The sequence below is a fragment of the Porcisia hertigi genome, chromosome 33 (genome assembly GCF_017918235.1).
Source record: "Porcisia hertigi strain C119 chromosome 33, whole genome shotgun sequence".
Taxonomy (NCBI): Eukaryota; Euglenozoa; class Kinetoplastea; order Trypanosomatida; family Trypanosomatidae; genus Porcisia; species Porcisia hertigi.
The window spans coordinates 383,562-409,452 of NC_090592.1; the positions used below are offsets into that span (position 1 = coordinate 383,562).

At 56.3% G+C, this 25,891-nt stretch overlaps 5 protein-coding genes across 5 annotated transcripts; all 5 read left to right on the plus strand.

Moving 5' to 3' along the window:
• Positions 1 to 52: 52 nt before the first annotated feature.
• JKF63_02109 (uncharacterized protein) lies at positions 53 to 6,217 on the plus strand (the record flags this gene model as incomplete). Its single annotated transcript, XM_067898151.1, has 1 exon — positions 53 to 6,217. The coding sequence occupies one exon, from the start codon at positions 53 to 55 to the stop codon at positions 6,215 to 6,217; it is 6,165 nt and encodes a 2,054-aa protein (XP_067754308.1).
• Positions 6,218 to 9,675: 3,458 nt separating this feature from the next.
• On the plus strand, positions 9,676 to 10,950 carry JKF63_02110 (uncharacterized protein; the record flags this gene model as incomplete). The annotated part of the gene is made up of 1 exon (XM_067898152.1): positions 9,676 to 10,950. One exon carries the CDS (start codon positions 9,676 to 9,678, stop codon positions 10,948 to 10,950), a length of 1,275 nt encoding a protein of 424 aa, XP_067754309.1.
• A 1,101-nt stretch (positions 10,951 to 12,051) lies between these two features.
• Positions 12,052 to 13,839, plus strand: JKF63_02111 (uncharacterized protein; the record flags this gene model as incomplete). Its single annotated transcript, XM_067898153.1, has 1 exon — positions 12,052 to 13,839. The coding sequence occupies one exon, from the start codon at positions 12,052 to 12,054 to the stop codon at positions 13,837 to 13,839; it is 1,788 nt and encodes a 595-aa protein (XP_067754310.1).
• Positions 13,840 to 17,472: 3,633 nt separating this feature from the next.
• Positions 17,473 to 18,483, plus strand: JKF63_02112 (uncharacterized protein; the record flags this gene model as incomplete). Its single annotated transcript, XM_067898154.1, has 1 exon — positions 17,473 to 18,483. One exon carries the CDS (start codon positions 17,473 to 17,475, stop codon positions 18,481 to 18,483), a length of 1,011 nt encoding a protein of 336 aa, XP_067754311.1.
• A 3,082-nt stretch (positions 18,484 to 21,565) lies between these two features.
• On the plus strand, positions 21,566 to 25,237 carry JKF63_02113 (uncharacterized protein; the record flags this gene model as incomplete). The annotated part of the gene is made up of 1 exon (XM_067898155.1): positions 21,566 to 25,237. One exon carries the CDS (start codon positions 21,566 to 21,568, stop codon positions 25,235 to 25,237), a length of 3,672 nt encoding a protein of 1,223 aa, XP_067754312.1.
• Positions 25,238 to 25,891: the final 654 nt, after the last annotated feature.

A 25,891-nucleotide genomic window follows, 5' to 3' on the forward strand; every position in this document is an offset into this window, starting at 1 on the left:
CATTGCAAGTGAGGGCTGGTACATCTAGATCACCAGAGAGAAGGCGAGTTCCATGAGACCTGCCCGCGCCAGAGGAAAGCAGTTGCCGAGTGTGCACAATGGCAACTGCACTAGTCGCTCTAAAGATGCATCGTCAGACCAGTGGACCGGTGACAATGCTGGGCCCATGACCGTGTCCTTGAGCTCCCCGTCGCTCACGTCAGCCAGTCAATCCCCATCGGCACTTGCCCCACTGACAGTGATGACTCCGCCTACGTCGGCTCTGTCCACCAACACTGCCCACTACTCGGCTACATGCGCAGAAAACGCGCATGAATGGATCTTAGCTGTAAAGCAGCTATCCCCGCCTAGTTCAAATGCTCCACCCCCAAAGGCCGAGGACGCAGTCAAAGAGAAGCGGAGCCACAGCGGGCGATCGGCTAGCATATTGTCGGGAAGCAATGGGCAACGCAGCTTCACAACAGTCGTGGCGCGAACGCCACTGGAGGAGCGAATCGGCGTGCCAGAGTTAAAGATGATCATGCGCGCTTTTGAAGTCCCACCGGACAAGAGGAGTGTTCTACATCACAAGGAATTATCGAGCGAAAGCGTCGATGGCGGTACCACCGACCCCTCTGTAGCGCCCCTAACTCCGGTAGCGTACTCGTTGGATGAGCTACATCCCATCGCCGGCGGCACCCTGCAGAGCCCACATTCAGCCATTCCGTCTGGCCACCAAGCTTCAGGCGAAGTGACTGGCGCGCATTCGCCCGCGGCGGGTAGGCGACAGAGGCGCTGTGCTGGCCCCGCTTCCTCGCCCTTTGGGGCAATGCCAACCTTGCGGAAATTGTCTCGAGAGGAATTCATACGCGCTATTCAGAGCGCGGTGCCGTCGGCCACCCTCCTCGAGATCGAGACTCTGCTGGCCAAGACTGCTTCGGAGGCGCAGGATGCCGTCTCGTGGAGTGAGCTGACAGCATTTCTGGTCGCCCGCACACAACAGAAGGCTGACCTCTCTCTCGAGAATCAGCGCTTTGTTCTCGGTAACCCGCCACACGGGATGCGATTTGACGACCAGCACAGCAGCTTAATCACGTGCGTTGCACTGGAGCCGATGCGCCATCTCATCGTCACAGGCTGCAGTGAGGGCACTGTGCGGGCCTGGAGCACCGGCAATGACCTTGCCTACCGGGGTCTATTGCTAAAGGTGAATAAGTGGATTGTGGGGCTACATTGGGGCTGCCGGCAGCGCGTTCTCTACGTCGTGACCATGGATCGCTGGGTTTATATCCTGGATGGCACCACGTACGGGGTGCTGCGCGTTTACCACGGCCGAAGCATCACCGAGTCCTCGGCCAGCGTGAAGTACGCGAACGAGACTATCGGTACCGTGCACGTCGGCGGGATCGCCCTGAGGAGAGGCAAGGGATCTCCTGCTTGCGGTACTGGAGGCGTACACTTTACCCAGATGGACCCCGGCTCCTCCAGCAGCTCAAAGGCGTCGCCGTCAGCGCACCGACCAACTAGTGGTGTCGTCTCCCGCGAGACTCGCGAGGAGCGTATTCAGCGTTTGCTCTTTGCTGCCATGAAAGTACACCACACGGGGTGTCCCACGAGCAAAGACGCGTCCTCCACGGAGCGCTCGCTCCGCGCCGGTTCAGGTCAGACGGACGTTACCCAGGCAACCATGGATGTGAACGCGTCACAGGAGTCCTCGTCATCAAAGCCGAAGACGCATCTTCCACCTACCCACACTCTTGGGAAATTCTACTCGCTCTCAACTGCCGGCGCTGCTGATGCCCTGCATCAGGACAACACCCCACTAACAGGGATTGGCCGGGGCCCCTACGTTCACCAGCGCTTGGAAGAGGGCGTTCTCACTGCACTCGTCGACCCTGTGACAGCGACCGCTTTCCACGAATCAGCCTTCCAGGAGGACGTGCTGCTGCTTGGCACGAACGCCGGTGATGTATTTCTTTTCGAGCTTGCGCGGAATCACCACCTGCATGAGAAGCAGGTGCTGTTGACACGGCACGTTTTCCGCCAACTGCATCGCGGCCGCGTTACAAAGCTGGATCTGCTAGTGTCTCTGCAGGCCCTAGTGAGCTCTGGCGCTGACGGGCACGTCCACGTCACATCTCTCGTGATGGGGCAGCGACTTCGATCTTTCTACGCGGATGACCTCCCAGAGCAGCACGCGAGCGTAACCGACTTTAGTCTCCACCCGCAGCTGAAGATGTTGCTGACTGTAGGTCCAGAGCGGCGTGCGCTGGTATGGGAATGGACCCAGCCCTCGCCCATAGCAATCCTCAACCCAGCCAACAGTCCCTGTTGCTGCGGTGCCTTCATGGGCGACAGGGTACTCACTATGAGCCAAGACGGTATACTCCACGTCTACGATTGTAAAGTGTTTTCCCTTCAACAGGAGCTGCCCTTGGCCACGGCCGGTTCCCTCGATCGCTTCGGCGGCACCGTCAGTGCCACCCGCCCCGCCATCTCTCGGATGGTTGTGTGCGAGGAGCGGCAGCGGGTGCTGTGCTTTGGGAACTTCCCCCTCTCGCTGTGCGGGAAGTGGCAGGTCACCTCCAGTTTCCCGGAGCGCTATATAGGGCCCCATGCGCAGATATTCACGACGTTGTTTTCGCGTGCATTCGGCCAAGTGGTGACGGTGGGAACAGATGGCATTGCCATGACTTGGACGCCGCAGACGGGGACGAATGAGTTTTCATTTCCCTTCTCCAACTTCTCAAACACGACTGCATCCTCCGCACCGCTTCGACCGACGGCGGTCGCTATGGACGGCTTGCAGCGCCGTCTTCTTACAGGCTTTGCTGGCGGCATCATGGTTGTATGGTGCATCTTGAACGGCCGAGTCGAGCGCGTCTTGACAGCATCCGCTGAGCGAGATCTATCGCTGCACTCGTCGTCTCGAGCTGCTTCTAGAGGCACGGCGAAGAGGGCAGTGAAAACACCGTCCAATCGCAGTACCCACGTTGCCCCGGCCTCCGGGGAACCACTTTCGGCGACGGCGGCAGCGACACCATCGCCAGGGCGTGTTGTCACCGCGGTCGGTTCCTTTCTGCGCCACCGCACCACGTCGTACATGTTTGCCCTCGGTACACATCTCTACGTGGATTTGGCGACCGAGAGTGCCGGGGTCCCTTTGCAGAGCAGCAGCTCTCAATCTGGCGAGTACTCAACCACTCCAAAGTCATCGTGGACGGTGCCCACTGCGTTTGGCGATATCACACAGCTGGTTCAGATAGATTCACATTTTGTTGCGTGTGCGACCGCTTCTGGTGCAGTACTTCTGTACAATGTGTTCTTTGATCGGCAGGAGGGTGCACCGCTGTGGGTACGCGAGTCACTGCTCTCACCAACATGGGGCACCAGCGGCGCTCTCTCCCCTGCGCCGACTGCATTTGCCTTCAGTGACAGCTCCAACATTGGAGGTACGAGTGCGTTGCCGTGTCGAAACAGTGCCGTGTCACCTGCCAGCGCGCATGGCCAGGGCTTCGCTTCTGGTGGAGCCGCTGACGCTCCTGACGCTGTTCCTGCGACCGCGACATCAGGGACTGTTGTCTCGCGCGTGAAGCGCATGGTCACGCTTTCGGTCGTTCACCCACGGTTGTTGGTTGTAGGGCAGGATGATGGAACGGTGTCGTTGTGGCATACCCTGCGTCGTGTTTGCCTTGGTGCCGTGAACCTGACAACTGCGCCTGGTGTGCACAGTGCAGAGGATGGTGGTGACTCGATCGTGGTGATGGACATAGAGGAAACAGAGGGGCAATTGCTCGTGTTCGGCGACGGTGCGGGCAACGTGCACGTATGCTGTGTGGAGTGGAAGGTCCTGACCGACTCACATGAGCAGCCCATTGCTCTCGCCATGCCTAATCTTGCCTTGTATTTGCAAACGCCGGCGTTGTTGAAGGAGACGCTCTCTGCGACAGAGACCTCGGCGGCAGGCTCATCAGAGGACAATTTAGCTGCCGAGCGGTCGCTGCCGGTCCTACAGCAACTGGGGCGTGTCCACACATTTGCAAGCGGCCTCACGCTATGTGATGTTCGTTTTGTTCACACAGACACGAAGGCTTCTCGCGCCCGGGCTGCCGCACCGCCACCTCAGATGAAAACGGACATCGAAAACGATGATGCGGCACCAGAGGGGGGCATAGGCGACTCCGCGGCAAATGTTTTCTTGGGGGCGTCCAAGGATGCTGACAGTACTCGTCTACTCATCGTCTGCACTGGCGTCGACTATTATGTGCGCGTCTTCACGCTGGCCGGCGTCCCCATAGGAGAGTTTGGAATGGATGAATGGGACACTGCGCGTCCGTCGACCTTTCGGTTCATGGGTGAGCCGACCGTCCCGCCTGCTGTACCGCTGCCCTGCTCCCTCCCGGGCAACATTAGGTGGCAACAAGAGGAGTTCGACACGATCAAAAAGAGTCGTTGCTACCATGACTACTTGGCCGATCTGAATGCGGTGCAGCATGCACCGCATGCGATGCACTTCTCGCGTAGCCGAGAACATGCATACGGTGGCAGCGCGCCACCGAGCAGCACCCCATCGCAACGGCGAGCGGCAGGCGGGGCCGTCTCTTTCGACAGCTTTGACAATTCCCTCTTACGTGCGGTCTCCAAATTCGCATCGGCGGTCCGCCCTTCACCTGCTCCTGACGCTTTCCATTCTGTGGACCAAGCTGCCAATGTGGCGGCAGTGGACAAAGTGCCCCTCCACCGACAGACCCATGTCGCTGCCTCTGTGGGGAGCGGAGAAGCTAGCGCCCGGTCCGCGCGTGCGCTGATCTCTGAACACCCCAGCAGGTCATCTCTCTTGGACCCGGCGCCGGACCCGACGAGCTCCGCAAAACACAGCCTTACTCCACACCTACGACGACGAATGCGAAATCGCGGCGAGGCAGATCGAAACTTTGGTGGGCTTCTGAAGCACTCGTATACACGTCAGCTCCGGCATCGCTACCTGCAGGGTCCAGTATTGCTCGTGCCGTCATCCCCACACAAACAAGCAGCGTTACCTGATCTTAACACTCTCCTTTCCCCCAGCTCGACGTCGTCTTCCGCTTCAGACACTGTGCCAGCGAAGAGGCGGCCGGTGCCACAGCCAGCAAAAGATGAGGGTCACGGCGCCACTTCACAACATGGGGCTCTGGAACCCTTTCCAGGACCGTTGCAGAGCGTCATGGAATCCCATAACAGCTCCGCCGACGTGCTGTGTATGCTTCGCGACACGCCTAGCACACACACCCGCAGCAGCCCTATGTCTGTGTGTGCGCTGAGCGACGCCGGAGGGGGCATAATGCGCAGACGTCCGAGCACAGCCTCCACGTATGCGCCTCACAGCGTCGGGGAAAGCCCACGGAATCTCACGTCGCAGTTGGGTGATTCGGCAGCGGTGGCATCTGTGGAGAGCGCCGTTCCTCAAATCAGCCCCGTTACGACAATGGAGGTGTTTCCCGATCGGCAAGCTTTGCGAGGCCTCTCGAAAACAAAGCGCTCCTCGCTCCTCCCCGCTATGCAAGCAGGGGAGCCGTCGACAAGTTCCAATCCGAGGAATCCGCCGCTACCGAGCGCAATATCTGCGTCCCTGCCAATCGTCTCAGCCACAGCGCATGGCGGCAGCCGCGCGGCGTCGAGTAGCTTAGCCCCCGCCCGTGCTTTGCCCCGTAATGTGCTGATCAAAGCAGATTTGCCATTTTCCACGGCAACCATTCAAACGCGAAGCGGCACTGCAACCGGTCGACAGATAACACGACCCATTGTGTCATACATGTATAGCGAGCGAGCGCGTCTCTTGGAAAACACCCAAACGGCGGCTGCGCGAGAGCAGCTTGCCACTCTTGCGACTGTACCGCCAACAGCTCAAGTCTTCACGGGCTCTACTGGCACCTCGTCACTGGTGGCCGCCTCACCGCATTCGGCGTTGATGTCGAAGGGTGCGACCGGGAAGTCGTCTCCTTCTCCTTCCAATTCCTCACTTCAGGCTTTGGATGTATACGACCGAGTTGGATCCGTCCCTGAGAAGCGGGGATTTCGCCTGGCAGCCCCCACTTCTGCAGCACAGGTCCGCACACAGTCTGTCAGGGGGTTTCTGGCAGAGGTGACATCGCGGATGTACGTGGCGCCAATGGAGGAGGTTTCAAAACCCTCCGCGGGAGTATCGCGGTGGCGTTGTGCCACCGCCACACCATCAACCAGCCCACGGGGGTCGAATTGAGGCTTGGGCCTTCAGGGGACTTGTGTGAAAGTCCTGGTGAGATGAGGAGAGACGGAGAGTGGAAAAAAAATGGCGTCGTGGGAGCACTGGAAAGAAAGCTGCTCGATTTGAAAGGGGGTGCTGGCGTGGGTGTGAGGTGTGTGTGCGTATGCTTCTATACGGATGGTTCACCTCCCCCCCCCTCCCCCAGAGCGATGCTTATAATGTCCACGATTTTTTTTTTGCTTCCGTTTGTCTAATGCTTGTTTGAGCAGCATCCTGGCGCCACCCCTCTCCGTATTCTTGCTCTTGTTCATGGCATACCCTCTTCACATACTCCCTGGTGAGTCGCTTCGTTATCCGCTGCCCATAAACACCCCGACGGACACCCTCTCAGGCCAGTCACCTCGTCTCTCAAAGTGGTTGAATGAGTCGCCGCCCCCCCCCCCCTCCCCTCGAGGGACGGAGGGAGGGGGGCCACACACAATTCGTAATGATCTCGATGTACTTTGCTTTGGAACCCTTAAATTTCTTTTTTTTGCTGTTGCCATAACGGAGCGGTTTCGATTCATTTTGTACACGTTCCTTTTTTTCTTTTGGCATTTTCGGTCTTCAATAGTGTGGCTACGTTACCCCTTCCTGCCCCCCTCTCCCCTTCAGATTTCTCCATTTTGATCTCTAGTGATGTTCGCTTGCAGCATCTTTCTTTTTATTCGTTTTTTCTCCTTCACGGTCTCTCGCCCACCTCCCCCGAAGAACTCACTCTGTGTTCTCGGCACGTATCTCGAACCGTTTCACTCATCCAGACCTTCCCTCCTCCTCCACTTACATCTTCTGTTCTTTTCACCTATTGCACACCACCCGTACGTGTGTGGAACCGTTTTTCTCCCGCCCCCCTTCGGTGACATCGATTGAATTCATCACAACATGAATGGGCAGGGGAAGGGGGGAAGGGCCACTTTCAGCGAAGGGACCCCACCTTCCCTTCCTTTTACCACTCTACCCCAGCTGGTGAAACAAAATAAAAAGCGTTCTTTTGCCTTGATTGCTTGCAGTTTTTTCCCCCTTCATGTCCATAGCCCCGGCCAATTCCGATGGGAAACCCAGCTCAGCCGTGGGGGGGGGGTGGTGGTGAGGAGTGCCCACTTCTGTGGGGGGGGAGAGGGGTGTAGGTCCAGCGGCTCCTCATTCTTCTGCCAATCTCGAACCGCTGCTGCTGCTGTCCTGGTCAAGTGACCCTGCGGCGTAAGGGAGGTTAAGGCGCGCGCCCTATCGCCGCAGACGTCGGCCCGCGGACCCTGGGTTAGGCTACGCGGGGAGTGACCCCACGCGAGTGCTGACGCTTGTGGCATCTCCCTATGCTATGAGAGACGTCAGCGTGTCCCCCGGACGTCTCCCAAGCCGGCCCTCACTGCCCACTGGATGGGGCTCTGAACCTAGCCCCGAGGGGGATGCACGTTGTCACGCCGTGCATAAGGAGAGGCGGGTGGGGGGGGGTCGGGGCCGTGCTGAGATGGTTGAGTGGGTGAGGTGAAGAGGGGGGAGGGGGGAAAGGCAGAAGGAGAGAGTGTGTGAGGTGAGCCCACACCCGCTTTGTTTTCCCGAATGGACACGTCGCGTGCTCTGAACGCAGTGTAGTGATGCGCGCATATACGCGTACACACAAATCGAAGGGATTTCTCGTCTAGTTGGCAATATAATAAAGAGCAAGTCGGAATGATACACCAGCATCTCACCAGCACCTCAAGGAGTGCGGGCATCGGAAAAAAAAGAGGGACTACTTTCGCTCAACCATGTTCGCTGTGAGGGGCTGCGGCTTCGGCTGCAGCTTGCCGGCAGCCGCAGCAACAAGAGAATCCCTCAACCGCCTCGGACTCCTAGAGAGGCAAATCGAGAACTCAGGGCTTGCGACGCGCAGGTACCCCGTGTTGATTTCCCCGTTGCTCTGGCGCCCCCTCCCCCGCAAAAAAAAAAATCATGTTCGGCACATGGAGCGGCTCCAGCTACAACGTCTTGATTTGCCAGAGCATATCCTTGCACTTCACGCCGATCCCTATGCTACTTTCCTTTCATTCCTCTTTGATCATCTTTTCTCTACCGTCCCCTTCTTCGATTTACTGACGATGCAACGCGAGGACACCACCACCACCTTCCTCAGCTCAACACATAAACACACAGACACACTCACACACACATACACGTGAAACAGGCTTCATAGTATTCACCAATTGTATCAAAATTGAAACTTCTCCACCGCTCTGTTTTTTTTGTTCTATAATCTTTACCGCAACCCGACATAAAAACACCGGGTGGGGTATCCTATTCAGACCGATCGGTGTGCCGATCTCTTTCCTTCACTCTTTCTGTGGTTACGTGATCCTGCCTCCAGTTTTGTTTCCCTCATTACTGATTGCCCCCCCCTCGCCTATACACCATCCCGGCTCTTGATCGTTCTTGCTTCTCGTGTTTCATATCGAGACTCCGGTGGTCTGTCCAAGTCGTCAAACGTCCAGTGAGCAGGTTTTTCCCAGGCAGGAGCAACGAAAAAAAAAGATTACCGGAAGACACAAACACGCGCAAGCGTTCTCGGAGCTGAACGGCAACGCAAGTAATACACTTTTCTTCCTCCCTTTGCCCTCCATCTTTGGCACTCTCTCTTCGCATCTCTCTCCTACATATCCCTCCCCTCCCCTCCCCTCCCCTCCCCCTACCCCCCCGCGTCAGGCACAGGTCAAAGCTTCCTTGCTTTTATTTCGTCGTCGTTTTCTATGTAGGCTTTCGCGTGTCTTTCAGCCCCCCTCCCCCAAAGACTGCTCGATTATTGGCTTTGGTCTATTTTTCACGTTTTTACGCTCACCTTTACTCTTCACTCTCTGTCGAGGTTGTCCTTCCCCCTCCCCCCTTACTCTTGTTTGCCGAGTAATGGTGCCACGCTTTTTGAAGCTTTGAAACTTTGTATGCGTGTGTGTTACTAAAGGATTTGACGCTCACTTTGGTGGCCACTTTTTTTTTTGCGCTCCTTTTTATTTTTCTCTTTTTTTTTCTTCATGCTTTAGCACCCCTCTGCCCTGTTTTCGTCTCCCTCCCTCCCTCCCATCCACACACCGACTCTCACTTTCCTTGTCATAGTCGCCTTCAAGTCAAAACCCATCGCCCACCGCTCCCCATTGGTCGCTGCCGGCGTCTTGTCAGTCTTCTTGGGTGTTTCTTTTTGTCCCTTTCACATTTCTAACGCTCCCTTCAAAAGGAAAAACAGGGACTGTCCCGTGTTGAGGTTTCTTGCAGTGTCTTCCCTTCTCCCCTTCCGCTTGTTCCTCGCCCCCTCCCCTCCCCCGCCCCGCCGCCGCTCATCACTTGATCACTGACATTATCAAGTGGTTATGGGAAGGCCTTGTGGTGCGCCATCACCTCTCACAGCTTTCGACTCGCTCTCTTTGTTACTCATTCAAAAGTGAAAACAGAGAAGACAAGAGGAGCGCATGGCTGGCCGCGTCATGGCTCACTCGAATAGGTTCAGTCCAATTATCACGTCCTTCTTGGACACGGATGCCTACAAACTACACATGCAGCAGGCCATCTTTCATCAGAACCCAGCAGTTGTGACAACGTATGAGTTCAAATGCCGTAACACGGATGACCACCTAGGGATTTATGCGGATGTGGTGAGCGAGCACGTGCAACACATGGCCAATGTGCGTCTGACTGACGAGGAATACGCGTACTTGGAAACGCTGCCCCACTTGAAGAAAGACTACCTCGAGTACCTGCGCGAGTACCGTTACAAGCCGGAACAGGTGCACATTCGTGCTGTGCCGCCGGCCCTGGCATGTAAGAAAAACGAGTTCGGCGAAGACGGCTCTGACCTGGAGGTGACAGTCGAGGGCCCATGGGTGGAAACAATACTGTGGGAGATTCCATTACTGGCGATCATCAGCGAGGTAGCACAGCACAGCCGCCACCCTCACGTCGGTCCGGCTGAAGCGCTGGACACTTTGAAGGACAAGTTGGATGGTTTCTTCGCGAATCACACCGAGGCGGAGTTGGCGACCTTCAAAATAGCAGACTTTGGCACACGCAGGCGGTGCAGCCAGGCAGTGCATGAAGCGGTCGTACGGACACTCAAAGGGGATGCGCGATTCGGGCCGCACCTGATGGGCACGAGCAACTACGACCTGGCGCGGCGCCTTGGACTGCTGCCTGTGGGCACTCAGGCGCACGAGTGGTTTCAGGCTTTTCAGCAGCTGTCTCCAGATTTGCGCCGCTCCCAGATTATGGCGATGGACTACTGGCTACGGGAGTACCCGAAGTCCCTTGGCATCGCTCTCACAGACTGCATCACGATGGACGCCTTTTTGAGCGACTTCGACCAGCGCCTGGCGAACGCGTATCAGGGGCTACGGCAGGACTCCGGTGCACCGGTGGAGTGGGGCCAGAAAGCCGTTGCCCATTACAAATCACTCGGGATTGACCCCCACACCAAAACTCTGGTTTTTTCAGATGGCCTCGACCTGGAGAGGGCGGCGGAGTTGCACAATCTCTTCAAGCACCAGATAAACGTAATATGTGGAATAGGCACTCAGCTGACCTGCTCCATCAGAGGAGTCAGCCCCATGAACACCGTCATCAAGATGATCCGATGCCAGGGAAGACCCGTCGCGAAAGTGTCGGACAGCCCCGGCAAGAGCATCTGTCACGACCTGGAGTACGTGGAGAAGCTGAAGGAGGTCTTCAACGTTCAAGTGGGCTCCGTATAGGGGTGGTCTGCCATCACCGTCAAAGGAGAGGAGGGAGCGAACACGACAAATTTGTGGGAGGTGACGAAGTGCATCAACACTGCTGATGGAGCAAATGCGACAGAGATCAGAGGGACACGAGAAAAAAAGGCGTGCGCGTGTGGCGGTATTCGAGGCTGCCGCGCCGTCCTCCTTCCATGTCAGGGTCTTACACGCCTTATTCCCCCCTCCCTCCCCCCTGCAGGTTGCGCATGGGCTTCTGAAACTGCTTTCGCCCCCTCCCCCTTCTCCCCCCCATTTTTGGTTTGTCTCCTCATTGTCTCATCCAGCGCGCTTGCCCAAGGATTCTGTGATTTGGGGCGCACTTGAGTATTGCGTGTTTTTCCGCGTAGGGCTGCCGTGGCGCTGTTCATGTTCGCACATATGATACCGTGCATCACCTAACATGTTTCTGAGGATGTCAAGGGGTCGTTGCTCTTTTTTTTGCTCTCCCACCCCTCATCAGCATCCCATCTCTTTCCGCTCTTTCTCCTCCTATTCGTTGTGTCTAAGGAGGGGAGGGGGGGGCAGAGGTGAGTGTCGAATGGAAGACACCCAAAAGTATAACCACACAAAAAAAGACACTGGTCTCAAATCAGAGAGGAAAAAAGAATACATTCGCTGCCCACAGCGGAAAGAGGGGGACCACCGCACGCTCCTGTCTTTCCGGAGAACTCTGCCGTGGCATGAAGGCGGGGGGAGGGGGGCTGTGAGTACAAATACCCCCCCCCCCCCATAGACACACGCCTCTCTGAGGTCCAGGGAAAGCAATCCAGCTTGACCCCCATCGGCATCTCTTTTTTGGGATGTTTGTCCTACACCATTGTACTTCTGTTTTTTTTTCCATTGCTTTTACTGCGGTCGTGGGTGATTCGTATGCTTTGCCCCCCCACCCACCCACCCACACACACACACATACAAATGTCGGCGTTCTCCCCCCCCTCCTTTTCTCTCTAAATTCGACGACTGTGCGTGCATCGGGTAGGGTGAAGCTCTAACAACAGTATCACTACACACCCCTTGCGTAACGAAAACCGGAAAGCACCCCCGTTGTTAAAAAAAAAATTAAACCATAGAGGAGGCATGTCGCAGCGATACGAGGATGCCGTGTTAAAAGGCACGGCGCTGCTGTTGTTTGACTTACCACTGGCTCTCCGTAACGCCGTTCAACCGCTGCATAAACTCTTCGATTCGCATTATCCGAATAACGGCATCACGCGCATCTTGCTAAACCAAGAACCGATCCGCAGCACATCTGGTGAGAATGTCATGGAGTGCGGGGCTGTGTTCTTTTCGTCGCCTGAGGCGTTGTGGAGAATTTTGGATCGAGTGCGAGTTCTACTGCGCACTGAGGATGGCGAGCTAGAGTTACGGCGTGGCTACTTGACTTTGGGTGTGCAGGAGGTACTGGTGGAGGGCGTCGTGACGTGGGGTGCGAAGGGGCGACAGCGGCCCACCTCTGCGTTAACGACCGTCCCTTTAACTCCCGCTCCAACCACAGCGTCCCGCTCCAAAATTTCTGAGGGCTCCTCTGTGTCGCCGCGTGCTTCCGCAGTCGCGACTCAGCCGGTCCCCGCCTCGGTCACTCCCCCAACGACCGCATCAAGTGCCGTACCTGATTTGGAAAACAAAAACGCGCCCGCAAGTCATGGAGAGATGCCGATGGGTAGCGGAGGTCGTAGTGAGGGTTGCCAGACGGTTGTAGTTGTCTTACTATTCAAAGAAATCTATAATCGCCATCGCGACAGCAAAGAAGAAAACACAAACTCAAAACAGGTCGGTGCTTCGACAAGCTTCCCTTTGTCACCGTTTATGGTGTATCAGATGCTGGTCGGGGTATGCCAGCCCAGAAAAATTGTTTTGATCGAGTCCCAGCGCGCCGCGGCAAAGCGAGAGTCGCGGGCACTTGTCGAATTGGAAAGCGCTGAGGTAGCGGCCCATGTGATTCGAGTCTTCACGCGTCGCGCTGTGGAGTTTGTGAGTGAGTCTCACGCCTACAAAGTACCGGAGCACAGTCGGAAACCACCGGAGAAGGGGCCGCTGCCAATCTGCGCTGAAGTGCGCTACTACGTGAACTGCGCGTACAGTGTGCGCAACGGCCAGAGTCTTTATCTTCCAAACGGGAATCGAAACTATCACCGCACTGTGGCGGTACGTCCTTTTTGCCCCTCCGAGCTGGACCTCACGGATCCACGGAGCTTGGCAAGGCTGCAAGCAAAAGCGCCGCGCGAATGGCAGCCGGATCCCCACGCAATAAGACCTGCATCCATCCCTGACCGTGAATCTCCGAACAGAGCTGAGGTGTGCGAGGAGAAGCCGCGTCATTTGCAACCATCCTCGACTGCGGTGCAGCACAAGCGCTGTCGTTCGCCGCCCCCGCGTGGTCGCTCCGCGTGCCCTTCCACGTCCCGCTCGCACTCCGTCGCCTCTTCTTCGACGTCCTCACATCGCCGCCGTCGTCACCGCGGTCATCATTCTAACCACCGCGGCAGTGACGATGATCGACACGATGCGCGGGCGTCGCCGGCAAGAAAACATGGACATTCTGAAGCGGCCGCCGCTGTTTCGGCACCCGTACCTGAGACTGACCTGAGCGCCGAGTCTCAGCCAATCGCTGCGGCTGGATACGCGCAGTCGCCCTCTTCGCCGCAGACGGCTGCACTTCTGTCGTCACAGCTGCAAAAAGTGCAAGGCGCGTATGAGTCCGTATCTGCGACGCCAGCGCCGCCGGCCGTGACCTATGATAATTTCGGCGCTTTGCCGGTAGGTTGGCGCCCCATCTTCTCTCAGGAGTATCAGCAAACGTACTACGCCTACCGTGATCCGAATACTGGCCTGGAGACGACCACGTGGGAGCGACCGGCTACATAGGGTCCTGTGGAAGTAAGGCGGACGAATAAAGTGTGTGTCCTTGTCTTGCACCTGTCGGCTGACCCCTGCGGAATGCAACAGGTACAGCACAGTGGAGGCACTGCGTATGCGTGTGGCGCGTGCCTCATGAGGAAATCAAGCGCACAAGAGAAAATGCCGACAGGACCCGAATGGGGTGTTTACTCCACACTTACCACCTAAATCAGCCCCCTCCTGGCTTCCTTCTAGAGCAAATGTGTACAAGAACGCAGAGGGTATTGCTGATAGTGAGACAGAGATATCGGTCTCTGAGGAAGAAGGGGGGGGGGCAGGGAGGGAGGGAGGGAGGGGGGAAAGAGCGAGAGCAAAATAAACGCCACGGCAGGATGGCACCCGAGGCGCGCCGCCCCTTTTCCAGAAGCTTATACTCGGCACCGTGTTACAAGTGTGTGTGTGTGTGTGTGTGTGTGTGTATCGACGCTGCAACAAATCTGCTGCATGTCATTCTGGTATTGTTGAGCGAACTGCAGAGATGGTGGCTTCTCGCTTGATAAAGGTGTGCGTCGTCCTTCCCTGCTGCGTCGGCGTTGTTTGAAGGGTGGAGGGGGGGGAGTGCTTTTGGCGTGCGGAGACGACCCCCCAGGCGCAGAGGTGACGTGTTGCCGTGGCTGTAAAAAATTGATGAAAAGCATGTCCTCGACGGGAAAGGGCCTTGCAGCAGAATCTGGGGTGACGGGCAGAAAGGTGGTGGTGTTCTGTGGCCGTAAAGCCAAGGCATTTTGGGGGAGTGGGGGGGTGGTGGAGGTCGAAATTATCGAGAGAAGAGAGGAGGAAAAGCCGAGCACTTTTTACATGGCGCGCCTCTGGTCGTATTATTCCCGTGTCTGCTTGGCGTTTTTCTTTCATGCGAGCCCTTCCCCAAACACGTTCCCGGTGTGTGTGTGTGTGTGTGTGTGTCTCTCTGCCAGCCCCTCCTGCTGGTCCGAAGGGCCACACGTGCGGAGGACTCTTTTGATGTATTGGGCCATGTGCACTCTAGCGACGGTGAGGGGGTCGAGGGTGGGGACGGTGCGTTAAACTGCCATGACGCTCCAAATATCACTAGGGCACCATGGAGAGGATAGTCGGGCCTAAGGCAGCGGATGTCTTCGAGCAGCCTCTGGGTACTCTCTTCTGTCATTGTTGCGTCACCGTTCTCTACCCTGCGTATGCGTTGTCAGGATCGGTGAGTGTAAGGGGGTCTGTGTGTAGGAGGCTAAAGTCGGTGTGGCAGTACCCCCCCCCTTTTTTTTTTAGAAGGCAGCGTGCCAGGCATGCTTGAGGTATGTGCATGACAACAGATTGCACTTGACATGATTGGCCTTGTACGCCTGCGTGTTGGCGCACAGACACAAAGTTACTCTAAGGGTCGCAAGAGCACAAGAAAACGGGCCTCCCCGTTGTGTTGAGCATGAATGCCCCCCCACACACACACACACCCTCTTTCCCCTTTTCTTTTTGCAGCGATCAATGCGGGGGCTTGGCATGCGGTACATCTTCGATTCTCTTCCGTCGTCCTATCTTCTGCTCAGCCGAGGTGGGAGGAACAAGGGTGTCGATGTCGTGTTTTGAATGCCGCTCGTCCTTAGCGAAGCAGCTCGAATCTGGCGTTACAGCGGATAGTGAGTGGGTGGTGGATGAACGGACGCTTCCCCCCCTTTTTCACCCTTAATCTTGTTTTTCATTACTCGGTCCTCAATAGCGTTATATGTATAACGTATTTCACCCCACCCCTGTGCCCACTACCCCAGCTTCCCTCGTCTGCTGACTGCCTAGGGGTCCTCCTCCTCCTCCTCCTCTCGGCGACTGACCTCCTCTCCCTTTGACATGAAAATCTCTCTCCCTCTTTCCCTCTGCCGTTGCGTTTCCGGTCTCGAGGAACTTCAGGATGTACCGGGAATATGTGCGTGTGTTTGAGAGGTCCACGAGGGGGAAGGTCCCTCGATCAAATGGTTGGCGGTTCTCCGAGGTTCCGTCAGCAAAGGAGCTCAAAAAGGAAAAAAAATGAAGTACGGAATAAAAGAGAAAACGTTCAGCGTAGTCATGGACTGCTTGAAAGTCTCTACGCTTTCTTGGGTGCTCTCTCTCTCTCTCTTTGACCGGCTCCTTCCATTCCGCTCTCGAGGGTGTGTGGGCGTGTATGGAGAGGGGCGGGTGGAAGGGGGAGACGCGTCTTTTTACGACATGTGGGTTTGCACCATCTCACAATTCATTCTTGCTGTGGGTATCGCTGGAGGTGCTCCGTCCGCTCTGTTTTGATGGGCAATAATAATGGCGATCTGTGTGTGTGTAACGTGTGTGTGTGCGCGCCCGTAGCCGTGAGTGTGCTTGCGTGGGAGTACACTCCTCATTTGTTTGCGTGATGTGTTTTGCCTTTAAGGTATTGAAGATGAACTTTTGTGGGTCTATTCGCATGAAAAAAAAGCAAAAGGGCCATGAGATTTCTCGCAGTCTCCTCCCCCCCCCCCCACGTGGACGGCGTCGCTCACACACTTTGTCGCTGTGGATGTTGACTCGCGCCTGTTGCTCGCATTCATCCACATTCCTTCAGGAAAAAACAAGAGAGAAAAAAGACAAGGCTTCGACAGCTTCGTCAGGAACGGCGGTTGTGATGCCCAGGCCTGTGTGAACTGCCTTTCTTTGCTCTGTTTTCCTCCCGATGCTTCTAGGTGAGCCCGTGCTTGGCGTCTCTGTTTGCGTGTCAGTGGGTATCCCTCCGGTATTGCGTGCGCTTGGCAGATCCTTTGCCGGCGTCTTTCAACTGTGTGAAGAGGCGTGGATACGGTGCAGGAGAGTAAGAGGTCGTTTGTTTGATGACTCGACCCGCGTGCGGCGCTGTTTGAGTGTGTGCGTGTGTGTGTGTGTGTGTGTGTTTCTAGCGCATGTTTTTCCCTGTTCTAATTTTGATATGAGCACACGCACGCACTCGTGCGCCTACATGCAAACGAATCATCTGCGCGTTGTCACCCTTCTGGAACCCCTCCCCCTTTCCGTGTTTGTTGGTTTGAGCCGTTAACACACCCGCATGCTTCATTGTTCTCTGTCTCAGTGGGGCTCTGTCATCTCCCGTAAACCTTCTCCAACAGCAGGTGACGGCTAAAACTCACGAATCCAGATCACCTCCACATACACACACACACACACGCACGCACAGCCACGCATTTGATGAAGCCTCTACCAACACACAAAGTCTACCTGAAACAGTCAAGGCATTTTGATACATCTCAATCTCTGTCAGTGTGTTTGCCTCTGTGTGAGCGAGTGATTAAACGGGAGGAGGAGGAGGAGGCAGGAGGCAGGAGAGAGGTCAAGGGAAAGAGAGCGGATCACCGCGTTAATTTTCACGCACCTTTCTCTTCGCGTTACGCACGCACGCGGCATTTGAAGCGAAAGAAACGTGTCTCGGGCCGGGGTCAGGAGGGAAAAAAGAGACGGCTGGTACGCCTCCTAGGCGAAGACCGACTGAACACATAGTGAAGCCCCAGTCACCCAAAACAGAAAAGTTTGTTCGGGGGGCACCCCCAGCCGCCGCAGTATCGCCCAAGTGCGCTTGCATCTTGAAAATCAAGGAGTTCAGAGAACTTTGAGGTGCCTAGTTTCACTTTTCCGGGCGCCATGGAATTCCGCACGTCTACTTTGAAGGTGCCGAACACGTTCGCACCGGTAGGGCAGACCCTTATTCTTATTGCTTCTGACGGGGTGCGCGTCCCGGTCAAGCGCGCCATCGCTACTGAGGCCTCATTCGTCTTGCGCGACCTCCTAGATGAACAAGACCTGCAACCCAATCTGTCCCGGGATGGTGGCGGCCCAAGCTTCAGTTTCTCCGGCGATGAGAGGTTGTCGCCTCACCTCTCGGGCGCCGAGGCATCGGATGCGGCGAACGACCTCGACAACTTTTTTTCGGTAGTATCTACAAAGACACCGTTAGTGTCTAGTGAGGCCGGGCAGTCCTCGGGCCTTCGACAAGACGGAGGAGGTGTGGACCAGACGGTGGCAGCGAAGTCGGTTACCAAATCTGCTGTGCCGGACTTGATGGATTTCTTCCCGGTCGAACCGACTACGGACCCGCAAGTAGACATTGGCGCGGAGGCGCCCAACTCAGTGGAGGCGACGGCATTGTCGAAGGCTTCGCCTAGCCCCCCTGCCGCCTGTGCCTTTCCAACGCGGGAAACCCTGTCTCTGAACCTGCCGCCCATGCCACCACTGTCGGAGGTGGAGGTGCCATTCCCGTACTTTAGCGGGGATATACTGGAGCGGGTGTGCCGCCACATGTCGTACCGCTTCCGCATGTCTTCATTTGGGGCCGAGGACGGGTGCTATCATGTGTACGTCGTGAAAACGCGCCCCATTCCGCGTCCGATGACGTTGCCGTTGGTGGAGTACTTGGACGCAAAGGATCGCGCCTTTATCGCCGACTGGGATGAGCTCATCACGGTGCAGATGGTGAAGGCGGCAACCCTGCTCAACTACGAGGAGTTGCTTCAACTGGCCTCGGCAAAGCTGGCCTCGTATCTCATCGATCGAGACTTGGAAGGCGTGCGAACACTGTTAGGCGTGAGGTCCGATTTCGACTCAGCCGAGGACACCGAGCTCAAGAAGGAACAGGTAGTTGATTACTTCCGTTAGACTGTGGGGCCGGAGTGGAATGTGGGTGTGAGTGTTTGGGGTAGATGTCGATGGCACTGGGATGGTAATGGATGAGCAATTACAGCACCCTGGAGAGGAACGCCTTCACTGGAACACCGGAGATCCGTTGAACACACACACACACACACACACACACACACACACACACACGCAAAAGAAAAAAGAGGGGGCATGCGTTTAGTTCAGAGGTTAATGACATCCAAATTGATGCGCAATCACCGACATCCCCATCCTCTCTTTCCGCGCCCGCGTGCTTTTTTTTTTTGCATTGCCACAAATTTCACTGGTGTGCTGTTGGACCCAAAACGCTTTCTTCTCTGTCCGCACATTGAGGGCAGTGTGTCAGTGGCCAGAGGGGAGGGAGGGGATTCCCCTGCTCTCAGGGGTAATTTCACTCGTGCTTTTTGATTGCTGGTGATGTGCGCACGTATGGAATCAGAGCACATTGTTTGCACACGTGTGCGTGCGTCGCTGCCCTCGCGTGCTTGCGTGTGAGAAAGTCGTCATCTCTGACGTTGCGTCAGACTTACTTTGAACTCCCATGCATTGAGCTCAGCGAATGCGATCAACACGACAAAGTTGTTTCTCAACAAGTGCGAGGGAAGAGCCCTCTCGCTAGCGTAACCAGTCGCAATGCTACAACGGCATTCCCACGGGGTCTTTCGCTGTGTGTTTCTGTGTGGTCGGTTGTGAGGCTGCATGTACTGCCGGTCGCAGAGAGAATCAGTGCAGTACTCTGGACCGTTGTTTGCAGGAACCCCTCTCCTGCTGACGCGTCCAATGCGGTAGGCGCCACAGCGCTATCCGGTTTTCTTTTGTTTCATACATCTGTGCCTGCGCTCTCTCCCAGCTTCTCTATATGGCACATAGTGTACAGTCGCATATCTGAAGCGCCCTCCCCGACTCATTTCGATGCTCTCGCGAAAACAGTAAGAACGGGGGATGGGGGAGAGGGCGGCAAGTCGGCGACCACGAAAAGCACAACGACAGTAGTAGTGAGGGTTTGGTCAGGCGGCGATCCCTCTCCACTGCATATATTATATATATATACACCAGCACCTCTTTGTTTTTTTCTTGTCTGGGCAGCCGTCCAACTGCACTTTCACTGCCTTCCCGTTTTTCCGCACTTCGCCCGGAACTGCAGTCCAGTTTGTTTTTCTTTTTTTTCGTATCTGCTGATCCGCGCCCGCTCAATCTCTAGGTACTCGACGCAAGCTGCGTAAATCGCTGACTTTGTCACGGTTCTCAGACGCCATGCCCAGATCTCTCCGGAGTTGCCGTGCACGACGCGGTCCTCTACCACACAAGCTACTTTTCGGCTGACATTCCACTGTAAACGGGTACGCTGGGCATCCCAGACGGCAGGGTATCATCCTCGCTCAGCTTTTTCACGGGCACCCGTTCCTAGTGTGTGTACTCTTGCACCGATGGGACCTCTGGCCGTGCCAAGGCAGAGTGCAGATGGTGTGTTACAAGCTACTCCGCTAGTATTCTTGCCCCCCCCCCTCCGCGCGCACACACACACTGTTGTGCACATTCTCTTTTCTCCCTCCCATCCTCGTGTACGTGAGTTGAACCGCTTTAGTAGGAGTGTGGGGCAATGTGTGCCTCCCCCCTTTTTCATCGCGAGTTTTCTTCTTTACCACGGGTTTTCTTGACTCCTCCGGCTCTGTCCTCAGGTGAGTAAAGCTTCGCGGCTCCGTCTTCTGCGCTCACATACAGTTGACTGGTCTCTCTTTCCCTTCTCTCCGCAATCATCTTCGACATCTGTTGCTATACGTGTCTGTGCTTGCAGGGTGTCTCTGGGGGGCGATGGTGGTGGCGGAGAGGAGGGAGGGGTGGGGGGGGGGGAGAGGAGGGGTGTCGATCTCCAATGCTGAGGTGCTTTCTTTTGTCGCTCGTTTCACGTGCCGGTCTTCACCCCCCCCTCATTCCACTCTGTTGCGGCCGTTCTATGTAGTTTATCGTATCTCCACATGGGGCGAAGACGTGTAGTCCACTGTGTCCTTGAACGTATTTGAGGGTTCACTCCTTCGTTCGTTGCAATACAGTTTATTTGAGCACCGAAAAAAAGGAGAACTTCTAAAGCCAAAGTGGAGAATGCTCAACACAGCGACTGCAAGTCGAGGAGGAGGGGGAGGGGGGGGGCTCCTTCTCTTTTTCATTGTTGCTGTTTTTCAAACCAACCAACAAAAGTGCCGCGGTGTCTCATTTTACCATCGTGCGGGTGAGCGGCAGCCTCTCGTATCGCTACGTCCACTCGCACCCCCGCCAGGTTTCTCAGTCTGCCCGCTCCGTCGCTACAAGACACATGACTACAAGGCGGGCGATAGATGCCCCTATCTCCAACCACATCCATGCCCTGTCGTGAGCGTGGTTGCGCTTCGCTACGCTGGACTTCTTCCACGATGTACTCACTCGTCTGAACGAAATCTTGACATCTTTTCTCGTGTATTTACACTTCACCTCCATAGCTCCTTCGATGTAGGCATACACAAGGTGTCGTTGCAAGCTGATTGACTGACACAAGAGTCGTGGGCTGTGTGTGTGTGGGTGTGTGGGTATAAGTGGGGTGGGGTAGGAGAACGCCAAACTCTAAAGTTTCGCCTTTCCCTCTTTTTTCCCCCCACACGCTCTTTGTTCACTCTGAACTCTCACAACTGGCTGCATCATCGCGCCCTGTTCTTTGCTGTCTTCTTCACCGTTTGTCTGTATACCCCCCCCCCTCCCCCTCCCCCTGACGTTCGTCCTTGGAGACATCCACGCCCTCCTTTGCCGCCATCTTTACTTGTTTTTTCCACTTTTCTCTGTCTCCCTCGCGAAGAAAAGGGGGGAAAGAATTGGACACGTCTTGCTTTGCATTGCGCGCAACGCGGTGTCCTCACTCCCCCTCGCCCCCCCCCCCCCCCCTCGCCTCCCCTCCCTTTCCTCCTCCTTTTTTTCTCCATCTGCCTCGTCCTTTAAAAACTTCGGCGTTTTGACCACCCGCCACGTGTTGTTGTTGTTGTTGCATAAAATTTTTTTTACTTTCTGCTGGATTGCGCCTTCCTCATCGCTAGCAATGGGATCAGAGGATGTGTTTGGTTTTGTTGGCGGTGCCAGGGCTGGTAGGAGAAGCGTGGGTCCGGTGCGCTTGTCGGAGATGGTCGGCCATAAACGGATAGACATCCTAATGAATGACTACAACGGCCCTGCCGGACTCCTAAACGAGCTCAACGTGCGGAGCTGCCCAGCCGGCTCTTGCGATGTCAATATGGGCTCCATTGAGCATCGTAATGCTGCGATACAGCGTCATGAGCTTGGAATCATAGCGAGCTCGGTCGCAGAACGGCAGGCGCGATACGGCGTGAACGTGCTACCCCAGCCACCAATCAAAAGCATTTGGCATTTCTTCAAAGTGTCCATACAGGACGATCGTGTGGTGCAAATTCTGATTGGAGCTGCTCTGATATCCATGATACTTGGTATGACTACCCCCGATTTCCGTACGGGTGAGGTCGACGTCTCTGTTGGCTGGATCGAGGGGGCAGCCATCTTCATGTCAGTGATCATCGTAACAGCCGTGAACGCGGTGAACGACTATCGTAAACAGGAGCAGTTTGCTGAGATGATGCGGGCCGAGGACGCGACACGGCGTGGGGTGACGGTGTGGCGCTACGTTCCGCTTAGCAGCGCCGACTCGGGCGGTGGTAGTGTGGCTGGCAGAGACGGCCTCGCCTGTGTAGCGCTCGAGGTGCCAAGCTCCGAAGTGGTCGTGGGTGACGTGGTGCAGATCAGCTCCGGTATGCAGCTGACGTTTGACGCCGTGCTGCTGAGCAGCCTCGGGCCAATCGTTACGGATGAGAGCAATGTCACTGGGGAGAACGATGAAGTCCTGAAGCAGGTGCTCACGGACCCATTTCTTATTAGCGGGTCGTCGGTGTTGGACGGGTCAGCTGAGGGCGTAGCACTGATCTGCGCCGTGGGGCCCAACTCCTTTTCGGGCGAGATCGCCATGTCCATTCAGTCAACCGAAAAAACGAATACACCGCTGCAAGATCAACTTGAATCGATGGCTGAGATCATCGGCCATCTGGGCACGGGCGCAGCTGTCTTCACGTTCGTGTCGCTGGTGATCAAAGAGCTATTCGTGTACTTTGTGTACGGCCGCCCGCTTTACGCCATGAAATTCTTTGAGAATTTGACCACCGCGATCGCCATTGTCGTGGTTGCGGTACCCGAAGGTCTACCACTCTCAGTGACCATCTCACTCGCGTATAGCATGCGGCTCATGATGAAAGATGGGAATCTTGTTCGTCACCTGGCAGCGTGCGAGACTATGGGCGGCGCAACAGTCCTCTGCACTGACAAGACAGGAACCTTGACGGCCCCAGCGATGCGAGCGAAGCACATATTTCTCTCTGGGGTGACTCACGTAGTAGACAGCGCAGTGGGCATCACTGGCAGCAGCTTCGTGGCTTCTGGCACTGAGGGGCCGCCGATGGCGTTGTCGTCCCACCCCACCTCTCTCCACGCGTTTTCCACGGAGTCCGCCACGCGCGTATTGAGGCATAACTCGGCTTCGCCCAGACCCCTCAGTGGAGTCAGTGCCGCTACCCTCCCTCCCCCCGGCGTGGAGGTTTTGCTGGACTGTATTGTGGCCAACGCCGTTGACCCAGAAGTAGGGCGCGCTACCAACAAGACGAGCGAGGCCCTTTTGTGCCTCTGCCCACTTGGGCACCATCCAGGCAGCCATGTACATCAGAGGGATCCGCAGTTCTTCCGTCATACACATGCTTCCATGCTGGCGGCGATGCAGGACTCCAGCCGGTGCCGTCGCTTCCCGTTCAGCTCGCACAAAAAGATGAGCATGTGCATGTTGCGACTGCCCAACCCGCTAGCTGGCGCGGGAAGCGTAGGTGGCCGTACGCGACTCTACGTAATCGGTGCAGCAGAGGTCATATTCGCGCGCTGTACGTCGTACATCAACAATCAGGGCGTCCCGGTGCCCTTCACTCCGGAGATGCGGGTCTTTCATGAGCATACACTGACGCAGTACACCGAGTCGGGGATGCGGGCTGTTTGCTGTGCCTTCCGCGATGTACACGGTTCCGTGGAGGCGAACCTGTGGAGCCAACAGTCACAGCTCTCAGAGAACAGCGTGGCCGTAGCGACAGTCAGCGAATTATGCATGATTGCCATTGTGGGCCTCGAGGAGGATGTTCGTCCAGAGGTGCCTGCCGCGATCCGCCAATGTTTTGGAGCGGGTCTTCGTGTAATCATGATTACTGGTGATGCCACTCTTACAGCCATCAACATTGCCCGCCGCTGCGGGCTGCTTCACGCTGGCGCAAGCAGCACCGCGCCCGCGGGCGCGGTGATGCTGGCCGGCAATCGCCCCCCGCGCAACTCTGAGGCACTTAGCCGGCTTCCACCTGCTGCGCTCGCCCTGGGTAGCGACAGCGAGTTCAACACGACAGAGAACAACGAATCTGACATCTTTGTGAACGTGTCGCCGATCTACGATAAGAGCTGCGGCGGCGTCGTCTCTGGTGTCGAGGACAATTTTTCGAAGAACGGGTTTGCCAGGACTGCGTGGATGCGGCGGCATCCGCCGGCGAATTGTTCGCCTCAACAACTCATAGATGACGGCTACGCCCTGGACGGAGAAACCTTTCGGCAGCTTAGCGACTCGGAGCTGGTGCAGCAGTACATCCCGTACCTTCGCATCCTCGCTCGCGCTACGCCGATGGATAAGAAGAGGCTTCTGTCCCTGCTGCGCCTTGCCGACACGAATGCGGTGATTGCCATGACCGGTGACGGCACCAATGACGCGCCTGCGCTGAAGCTCAGCGATGTCGGATTCGTCATGAACGCCGGGAGTGATGTGGCGAAGCGTGCATCTGACATTATTTTGCTGCACGACAATTTCATTGGTATGGTGAAGGCCACCATGTGGGGCCGTAATGTCAAAGACAACATTCGGAAGTTTCTGCAGTTTCAGCTCACCGTGAATTTTTCGGCGTGCATGGTCTCTTTTTTTGGTGCCATCATGAGCGAGCAGAACATGTCTCCCCTGAAGCCAGTGCAGTTCCTGTGGTTGAATCTCATCATGGATACGCTTGCCGCTCTCGCACTGGCGACGGAGCTGCCATGTGAGTCAAAGCTCCTCTCCCGGCCCCCTGAGTCGAAGGGTGTCCCGATCATCGTGCCAAGCATGTGGTTCCAGATCGGCTTCCAGGGCACTTTCCAGCTAATATGCCAACTTTTCCTATTGAGCTACGGGAGCATGCTGCTGAGCGCACGTGATGCCACAAAAGCCCCCGTGTTTTCTTCGGAGTGGAATCCCAACGCGCATCACTTGAGCGACGCCCACGTCTGCTTGGTCTTCAATTCGTTCGTATGGATGCAGATATTTAACTTCTTCAATGCACGTCTGCTACACCGAAGCGATGGCTTCTTTTCCAACTGGTCGCACAGCGGCATCCTCCTCGTTATTGTTGGCGCCATTGTCACATTGCAGATTATCATTGTGGAGTTTGGCGGCAGGATCATGCTGACAGTGCCGCTAACAGCGCAGGAGTGGTTCTACTCGGTTTTCATCGCGAGTGGAACGCTGCCAGTTGGTGTCATGTCGCGTTTGATCTATGCCCGCTACACGAAACGCATGTCGTTGCGCGACGGGTACCCGCGAGGGTCGATGGCGCGCTTTTTGCACGGTATCACGAACGGTAGGCTCAGGGGAAACTGGTAGCGCCAGCTTCGTCTTTTCAGCGCAACACCACCCTCTTTTTTTTCTCGCATTTGCGTCTCACCCCCCCCCTACCCTCGCAATCGTTCGCACGTGTCCACGTTGCTTGTGTTCGTTCATTGGTGTGTTTGTTTGCGTGAGAAGGGGGAGGGGGGGGGGGTCGGTGCGAATGTTTGGGAAACAAGCACTTCGCTTGCCACTACGGCAGGAGGGACTCACTTTACACCCCCTCCCCATGTCTCCACGCGACGTCCACTTCGGTTTTGTTCTCGGTACTCCTCTTTCTCCAACAAAAGCAATCACCTCGTCATTGTATCTGGGTCTTCTGGAGGCAGTTTTTCTAGGAGTCCAAACGGCCTGCTTCGCCCTGTCCTCGGGTACGGTTGCGGACTCTTGGAGCTCGATGGGCAAGTTTGGGCTGGCGCTGTGTGCAGGGGGGGAGGGGGGGTCCTATGGTTTCGAGGTCCTTTGGTGCAGGCGAGAAGCAGATGCACACGGAAAGGGCACCTCTGTGATCACAGGGTAGGAACTACATGTGTGCAAGGCATGAGGCTCCCTCCTTTTCTCCGCCTGCACGCAACCTGCCGTGTCGATGCGACCCAGGGGTGCTGAAGGCGTGACAGAGGCACCCCCGCTCTCTTACCACACCGTCGAGTC